General features: G+C 39.1%; 1 protein-coding gene across 1 annotated transcript; it reads right to left on the bottom strand.

Annotated features, from left to right (window-relative positions):
• Positions 1–7,509: 7,509 nt before the first annotated feature.
• On the bottom strand, positions 7,510–8,299 carry LOC131335690 (uncharacterized). The gene has a single exon (XM_058371163.1). The coding sequence runs from the start codon at positions 8,133–8,135 to the stop codon at positions 7,530–7,532; it is 606 nt and encodes a 201-aa protein (XP_058227146.1). The 5' UTR covers positions 8,136–8,299; the 3' UTR covers positions 7,510–7,529.
• Positions 8,300–9,400: the final 1,101 nt, after the last annotated feature.

The raw sequence follows: 9,400 nt of genomic DNA, 5'->3' as shown, positions 1-9,400 counted from the left end.
TGATGATCTGGGGGAGAAATGTCTCACTACTAAGGTGGTCTCTTCCGATCTCCCGTATCTTGATCCTTCCCCGGAAGACTTACTCCTTACTCACGAGATGAACATGCTTGACACATCGGGCGTCTACTATGAAGATCCGTTAGCAAAACCTCTCACCGCTAAGAAAATGGATGCCGAAGTGGATTACTTGTATTCTTTGTTGGCTAAACAGGATGTTTATGAACCAATCTTTGAAGAGTTGGAGCCCATGGAAGCTACAATTGTCCCTTCGAATTCTCCGTACCATGATCTTCTCACCGCTAAGGAAATGGATAGCGAGATAGATTCCTTACACTCTTTGTTAGAAAAACAAGATGCATGTGGGCCTAATATTGAGAAGTTACCAATCATAGAACTAATTGATTTTCTTGGTGTTGAGGATGTTGACTTGGTTTACAATCCTCTTATAGTAGAATTTCTCAACAATTTAAAAATTGATTTTGTTTGGGCTATGCACTTTGTGGAACTTAAGTTTTTAAAACGAATTCGGCAAATGCGGTACTCAAAGTATCTATTTTTATGGCATGGTTAGATTCAATTTTTGAAGCAAAGTGCGGAGTGGAGTACTATGTTCATTTTATTAGCTCTCGTTGGCATAATAAGTGTTAGGAGCCCGCGTTTGGATAAACGTATATAAACTCTTTCTTTTTCTCCCTCTCTTTTCTTTTTTCTTTTTCTCTTTTGATGGTCCGGTATAGCCACCCGTCTCTAGCTCCAAGTTGTTGCATGACTTGCTCTACGGCACTATGAGTTGGATATGGGGAGAAAAGTAGTACCTGTATAATCATGTGACGATTTGGTGGATTTAATTTTACTTGTCAGTTATTGGGGACGGATAACACGAGCCGGGCGGTACTAATGTCATTTGCTTCGTAGTAGGTAGTTGGTTCTTAAGTCTTTTGCAGGGTAAGCATGTTACCACACCAGCCTTGGTGGTTTAGGTCTAAAAGCTAGAGTGAGTGAGGCATTCAGGAGCCCTAAGCATGGGTGCGATTACGTGTCGCGGTTGTAAGACCAAGAAAGCCTCGGCGATGACCTTGTGTGACTAGTTGTGGTTCCGATGGAGGAGCCGAAAGAGTGAGCCTTGGAAGCAGTTCCAATGACGAAGGGAAGCAATGACAAGAAAGCCTCCAATTTGGTCGAGGTATACGGGGGTTGACATTCCCCCGAAGGTACAATCTTTTGTTCTCTTCTCTCAATATTGTTGTTCTTCATGTTATGAGGACATAGCATCGTTTAAGTTGGAGGGAGGGATATATATATATATATATATATATATATATATATATATATATATATATATATGTTGTTAAGACTAATCTCCTTTTGTTTTTATTAAAATTTTAAATTTTTTCACTTTTGCTTGCAATCCTCATTTGTTAGTAGTGATTTCTCTTGATAGATACTTTAATTATGCTCAATTGTGTCAATATGCCAAGAGTCGTGTATCCCGTTGAATTCGGTTATATATTTGAATCTATGTCACATGCATATACATGAACATCGATGAACAAGTTTAGCCTAAAAGTCAAGTCAAGCGTTGTGCATCGCTAGGGTAGAGATTCATTCTTAAGCATCTCATGCTTTTTGCTTTCATTTTCCGCATTTGCGTAAATAATATTTTTTGTTCATGCTTGAATAGTGTATATATCTTTCAAGCATCTTGTGGGAGTTGCTAGCATACTTAAGAAATGATTCAAGGCATTTTTGTTTGATGAAACCACATGAGAGTCTCATCGTCCTTATTTTAAACCATAGTCCGAGTCTCTTCCATTGTTCAAACCTAGGTAACCGGATGTTTGGAGGATTGTGAGTTTATAGTTTTCAATGATTCAAGGAGGTTTGGAGTGGTGTGAATATGATAGAAGTGGTTGGGATGTAAAAAAGGTGATGAAATGGTATGTGATTCCCTATCTCTCCTCTCCCACTATAAAAGCTAAAAACCTCAAATTTTCATCTCTTTTTCCAAAGCCCTCAAAATTGGCCCTCAATCTCTCTCACTACAAATCTCACCTCAAATGACCCTATTACTCGAAGAAAAATCAAAGAAATGCTATGAAAGAACAAAGTCATATTTGAAAGAGGATTGAATACTATGATGAGAGGATTGGTTTGACCTCCGGGCTAACATACATTCTGGATGAGAAAGGGTCGGTAATGGCTAAAGGGGAGCTCGATGCTCAATACCGTGAAGAGCCGGATGAGGATGACGTCTATGTGTGGTTGAGTTGGTGGTAGTAGTTTTTGTAGGACTTATTTAGTAGTTCTTTATTTCTTCTACGTAATTTTGTTTGGTGTTTGGCCGATATGTGGCCATGCCTTGGGTAGTTTAGGGTCAGTAGTGGCCAAGGGTAGATGAACCATGCAAGTATATGGCTACTAAACTTTTTGCAGTCCATTTCTCTTTGTGTCCAAGCTCGTTATAAGCTAATAAAGTCCTCCGTTGATCTTTTGTACGCTACTTAACTCCGTTTGATGCATGATTGATATTTATTGCTTTTTGAGTATGATTTATCCTTTGTCGTGCATAGTTGTGAATAAATAGCTTTCCTTTCATTTTTAGGGCTCTTTTGATAGCATGCATAGCTTTTTGTCTTTAGCTATTGTATTTACTTGCTAGCGCTTGTTATGGGATGTATCTTGTGTCTCACTGTGTGAAAAGTCGAATAAGAGCGTATCCTTGTGAGTTTTGGAGTCGAAACTTGTTGTGGTGCATGCGTACTTGACTGCTCTAATATGGCATAATTTGTTCGTCCTAGTTCATTGCTTTGTTTGCTCCGATGTAATGGAATAATACCCCAAGCGTAGGGCCTAATATGTCAGTTGAAGCATGATAATCCGGAAGTCCGGGATCGTACTCAAGGGAATAATTAATACAGCTTTACTGGATTTGTAGATGCAAGCAAGGGCTTTCGGCTTTTAGATAGCCAACTTGGTTTTACGTGCGTAGTGGAAATGAAAAGGGCTAAATTGGAATGCGAATCGAATAAACTAAGATAAAAGACAGGTTAGGTCTAGGAATTACTAACACTCACGACTCAAGTTAAACTGCATTTCTCACCTAAATACGCGGTTCAGGATACACAATCAAGGTTCCCGAATCGGAAAATAAAATGGCTCGATTACCAAGCTAGCTCTAGAATTCATTTAGCAAATGTCTCGTGCGTCAGAGCTCCAAGTATCATGTGTGTTAGGTAGGCGATGCTCCTACCTACACATGATCAATGAGATTAACACCTTAGCGATTTGACAAATAAACCCGAACCCCACATCAATTCTCGAACCAAAGGTTTAGACTTTATGGTGAAAAACGCAATTCTAATTGAGCCATGAGGTGTTAATCACCCCATGACCTAACCTTGGAAAACTACTCACCCATATATATTGAGATAGGAGCAAGCAAAAATCTACTTAACATAATGAAATAACAAGACTTGAAATAAACTAGAGATTAAGATAGATCGGGAGTTAAGCAACAACTTTAATTAAAGTGACAATATCAAAAACTAACAAATACAGGTAGAAATTAAAATATTCAAAGCTGAAAATGAAGAACACTCAAGAACAATGCAAAAAGATTCAAAATCTATTCTAGATCTAAAAATTGTACTACTCAATCTATTCTACTTGTTTGTACAAAATGATGTCATAATCTTTTATACCCCGGGGATCCACGCGCAGAATATTTCGCGAGATGCTCTGAAGATTCGGCCCTAAGGCCCTCGGCATCGATGGAGAAGGGCATAGGCTATTATGCTAAAGGCCTCGGCATCGATGGATTATCAAACTTTACATCGATGCCGAGTGGCTTAGTACTGGACTTCTACGAACCTTGGCATCGATGGATCATTTCCCTTTACATCGATGCCGAACTGAATAGCTCCAGCACTTGGTCTGTTCCTCTGCCTTGGCCTTGCCTTGCCTTGGCAATTCTAGCCGTCGGGTCATCCTTGCCTAGGCTTGTGACATGCCTTAGCCTTTAAAGCTCCTTATTTGGTGGCTTTTCTGCAAAACGAAACCATCACACTCTATAGGCAAACATCGTTAACAATAACTAATTAACAATTAAATTGAACTAAAACTAGACACTAGCGCACCCTTTTATTACATTTCCGGGTGCTTATCATTCATGGCATGTTTATGCGTAGATTGTATGTACTCGAGTTTGAAGGGGTGTTTTTGGACTCTTGCCAAGTTGTAGTTATTGAGCATAGTTTTCATATCTTCGTTTTGGGAGGATTGTTTAGCTTAGTTAAATATGTTTTTACTTTAGTTTGCTAGGGGCTAGCAAAGTTCAAGTTGGGGGCGTGATGAACACCCAATATTGTAGATATTTGGTACGACTAGTCCCGCTTTATATTGTTTTATCTTGCTTTTATTTAGTCTTTATAGCGATATTGCACGTAAGGTGTGTTTTTAGTGTTTTCAGGTAAACCGGGCAAATAAGGCATGTTTTGACGCCAAGAAATGCTCCGGATGCTTTCAAGTACCCGAAGATCCTGTCGGCCCCTTAAAATCTGTCTAATTATGGAAAAATGACTTTCTGAAAAAATTTTGATTTTCGAAATTAAAAATGGCTGTAATTGATCCTTGAATTTTTGTAAGAGTAACTACAAAATTGCAAGGTTTTATTTGAAGAACAAAGTCACGTTTTAAGCCATTTTCTCTTGAGAAAAATGTGCAGTTTTCCATTTTACACTAAAAGTGAGGGGTTGATATTTTGATTTAATTGGAATCTTAAAATTCTGGTAATGCCATTGTTTCCAAATGGGGGGTACTTTCTTATTTTCATTAAATAAATTAAAGTAAAAAAAAGGTAAAAGAAAGGTTTAAAATGTAGTCTTTACTTAAGTTTAGAGAATAAAAATAAGGTGTTGTGGAGCTGTGGAAATTGCTGGGAGCTATCTGCTGAAGTTGAAGGCAGAACTGGAGATAAGCACTCTGTATCGATACAACCTTTTTCTGTATCGATACGCATTAGCTTCATGGGAAGGCAGGTTATATTGTATCGATACGGGATCACTACGGGAAAATGCCCTTTTCAACTTAGCAGCGTGGTATCGATACTTTGCTTAATCCGTATCGATACCATGAGCATTCGGCCAGATATTTGCTGCTTTTTGGACCTTCCATTTATGGAATAGTTGCTACTTTTGGTATGTTTATAGGATATTTGTTGGGAGAGAAGTTGAGTTGTATAAATACCCTTCTCTCTCACTTTAGTTTAGAATCTACTTTATGCTCTAGGTTAGTTTTCTTTCTAGTCTTTTTGCCATTGTTTTTAATTCCTAGTTTGATGTTTTCTCATTTATTAATGTTGTAGCTACGGACTAGATTCTCCTTAATACCAAGTTTATTTTCGTTTCTATCGGTTAAACATGTTTTCCAATTCTAGCATGCTCTCTAGTCTTTTCCTTATGTGTAAGTAGTCGATTAGGCTTGGCCACGGGGTGATTAATGCCTCACGACTTACGTTAATCTTGCCTTTCTCAATCTTAGAACTTGATGTTTGGTTTTAAATGTGCGTGGTTCGCCTTTTATGTAACAAAACTTGTCGATGTTAACCTCCGGTGATCATGTGCTCGCTCACATGGTTCCGTGAGCTATGTTTCGCCTCGTGTTTGCCAAAAGAACCAAAGAACTTGCTCGCTTTCCAAACTATGCTTCTAGTTCATGACCTTGATATTTAGTTTGAATGCAAGTCTTGGCGTTGTTAACCTCCGGTGATCATGTGCTCGCTCACATGGTTCCGGGAGCGATGTCACGCCTCGTGTTTAGCTTGTTATTCAAACTCTATATCAAGTCTAACCATTTTCGTAGCTAAATCTTTCGGTTGATAGCCTATGTCGTGCGATTCAACCGTGTTTTCGTTGAGAATTGTTAGATGGCTTAAGTTACGGGCGTTAGTAACTCCATTGCCTTGCCGCCTTTAATTCTTAGTTAAAACTCATTTATAGTATTTTTCATAAGAGTGTTTCTTCACCTTTCAAAGGAAACCCAAAAGTTGGCCGCCTAAACGCTACAAACCCTTATATCTACAATCCAAACAAGCTATATTCGAGCTCCCTGTGGATCGACTCGAACTTCCTCGCTATACTATGCAAATCTTTAGTTGTAGTCCGATTAATATATAATTGAATTTGACGACCGTTTGGTAAACTTTAACGACTACCGAATGGGCACATCATTCACACACGGGACAACTTAAGTTATACATGGGGCAATCCATTGAAGGAGCAACCAGCAACCACATGACCCACATGAGAGAGTGATTTTGCAGGAACAGGTTATTGTAAAGAAATGGGAAAAGAGGAGAACTGATTCACCACTCTTGACCGGGGGTGTCCCTTCATTTTTTTTCCTTTTATTTTCATCTTCTCTCAAAATTCAAATCAAACCACCGGGTTTCCCGAGTTAACTCGGTACAGTACCCGAAAGCAGCCATGAATAACGACTTCCGAGCTCAACCCGACGACCTGTTTCTGCTCAGTTACAACCCGACGGAGCTCCGGATCGCGTCGGAGTTCATCTCCAACTGGCTCCTTTTCCTCTCCAGAGATTTCTATTACCACTGCGTACTAAAACTAGTTCTCATTTTTCCTTTCCCATTGATCGAAGGGGGTGATTTTACTGGTGTGTGTGTGAGAGAGAGAGAGGGGTCAGTGGTTTGGGGGTTGGGATCAACGACGTGTTTGGATGGGAAGAGAGGAGGAAGTGATGTGGGCCATTCCATGTCTTAAGAATTATTTTTATCCTTCTTTTATTTAGAGAAATTCTATGAAAACTAGTCCATGACTTGGGAATAATTTGCCCCAAGGGCCATTGAACTCCAATTTTTCCAAATTTTGTAAGAAGGACTCTCATAACACATAGTGCAAAATTATTTATCATTACAATTACTCCTTCAATAATAAAAAACCTGCATCTGTTATTCAACACAGCTTAATACTACTTGAGTATTATATATTTACCCATGCATAAAATCAAAATAAATATTTATACCGTCGATGTATATATTGTAGGAAATTGAATTCTACACTCTCTTTTTTGACATTTACACTCATTTTTTTGTCTTCTAGCTAAAAAATTACATACATTTTTAACACTAAAATTAAAAAAAAAGAATATAGATGTTAAAAAAGAGAATGTAGAATTCAATTTCCTATATTTTATTCTCAATTTTTTTTTCACAACAAATTTGAAATGAAAAAAACAACCTTTCTTTTACTCTACAAACAAGAGAATTTCTCCACAAATCTTTGCATCCTACTTCTATCTTTCTACTCCACTTTTCCTTAAAAAATTTACAGCCTACTTTCATCAGTTTTATCCAACTTGTAGGGCCCCAATAAACGGCCAAATGAAATTCTGTTAGGCCTATCTATACATGTGACGACCCTTGCCGGTTCAAAAACTCGGATAAATCAGCCGAGTTACAGTCTAAATAACCCTCCCACCGCCACAAAATCAACTCGGATAAATCAGCCGAGTTACAGTCTAAACAACCCTCCCACCGCCACAAAATCATCATTTTCTTCACTGGCTTCAAACCCAAACGGCTCGTAACTCGACAACTCACCTTCAAATCCAAAAACTTCGCTCGATCCAAGCGCCTCCGGCGCAAGGTGAGTCAAATCGTCCGACTTGGTCTTCGTTATCTGTTTCTCGGCTGTCGGCGGCAGGCCAAGCTCGTCGTCCGAGGCTTCTAGAAGGTACCCGAGGTCCCCCTGAGACTCAACGTATTCCGGCACGGTGATCGGGAAATCCACCGGCGACGGCAAATGGGGGAGGATCTCTTCTTCGAAGCTTTTTATGACCGAGTCGAGATCTTGGATCGCCGAGTCGGCCACCGGGTCTGGGTCGTCTAGGATGTCCAGGATGTCATCCGGGATCCGGTTCGACTCGGGCGAGTTAACTCCAAACTCGTCCCATTCAACTCGGACGAACTCAGACGAGTTCAGATATGAGTCCTTCCTGGCCCTCTTGGGACTCGACTTTGGGCTCTCCGAGTCAACTCGTTTCTCCTCGGCCGAGTTAAAATCCGAGTTGGCTCGGATTCGCTTCTTTCTGTTGGTTTCGGTGCTCAGTTCTTCCATCGAAGGAGATAGAGGGTAGTGCCCGTAGAAAAGAGAAAATTAACCACACAAGGGATGTTGTAGACGGTGCAACGTTCTTATATAGCTAGGTGAAGGTGAGGCCTCTCCCAGAAAAACAAAATAAAGAGAGAAATTAAAGATTAGGCCGGTTGTTGAGAGAGAGAGAGAGAGAGAGAGAGAGAGAGAGAGAGAGAGAGAGAGAGAGAGAGATTTGTTGGGTGTGGGGATAAAGTGGGGTAGATGTTGAGGATTTTATAGTGTGGGGTTAAAGGTTGAAGACAAATTTTCTAGAGGGAGAAAAATCTACTCCTATGCGTTAATGGAAAAGGGGAAAAAAAATAAAGAAAGAAAATTAATGTATGGTGTTGGGTGCGGAAAAAGTAGGAGAGACGGATGGGGAGAATCTCTTTGGTGTGGAATGGAGATATGGAACCGAAGATTACGAAAATTCCAAAGAGAGAAAAGTAAGAGATGGGGTGGAGGAGAAATGAAGATGGGAGAGGATTTTATGGTGGAAAGACGGATGAAAATAGACGCGAGAGAGTTTTTTTGTTGGCATTCTGTATCTGTAATATGATGAAAGATGCACGTACTTCTTTCATTCCAAAATGAGTGGCTTTTTTAGACTCTGTGTCATTTTAAAATATTTTTCTTTTTCAATTTATGGAGTTTTATGTGTTTTTGAAAACTTTGTTTAATAGAACTAATTAAAATTTATCAAACAATATTCATATTGCATGTTTTTCCAGGAATTAATTTTGTCACTCCTCTTTTTGTTAATGTCACTTCCATTCTCTCACAAAATAAATCATCAAATTAAGACACAAAGGAAAGTGGCATTAACAAAAAGAGGAATGACAAAATCACTCCCTATTTTTTAACATTCATATTGAAAGATATAAACAATTGAAAATTACACGATTTCCTAAAAAGATCTCTCATTTTAAAATAGAGGGAGTAATAATTTTGGATGCAGTTTGACTTTGTTTTCTTTCTTTCTCGAGACGATATATACAGAAGTGAGGATTAAAACAAAGGGTGGCCGCTATTTGCAGCGTACTTCTTGTTACTCGTAGCTGATTAAAACTTTTATCAATTACGGGAAAAAAATGCCCTCATGCAGTTTGACCATTATATCCCTAAAACCTCATGTTATTTGACCATTTTACCCTTTAAGAATATTACATAACTCATTACATACAATCACAAAAAATCATCTCCCTGATTTCCCTCCCTCCCTCCCAGAACATCTCCTCCCTCCCACA

The sequence above is a fragment of the Rhododendron vialii genome, chromosome 8a (genome assembly GCF_030253575.1).
Source record: "Rhododendron vialii isolate Sample 1 chromosome 8a, ASM3025357v1".
Taxonomy (NCBI): Eukaryota; Viridiplantae; Streptophyta; class Magnoliopsida; order Ericales; family Ericaceae; genus Rhododendron; species Rhododendron vialii.
This window is presented reverse-complemented; position numbering and strand designations above follow the sequence as displayed.

What these genes read in the sequence shown, in the direction of transcription:
- LOC131335690 (XM_058371163.1), bottom strand. Translation starts at nt 8,135, where the DNA reads ATGGAAGAACTGAGCACCGAAACCAACAGAAAGAAGCGAATCCGAGCC.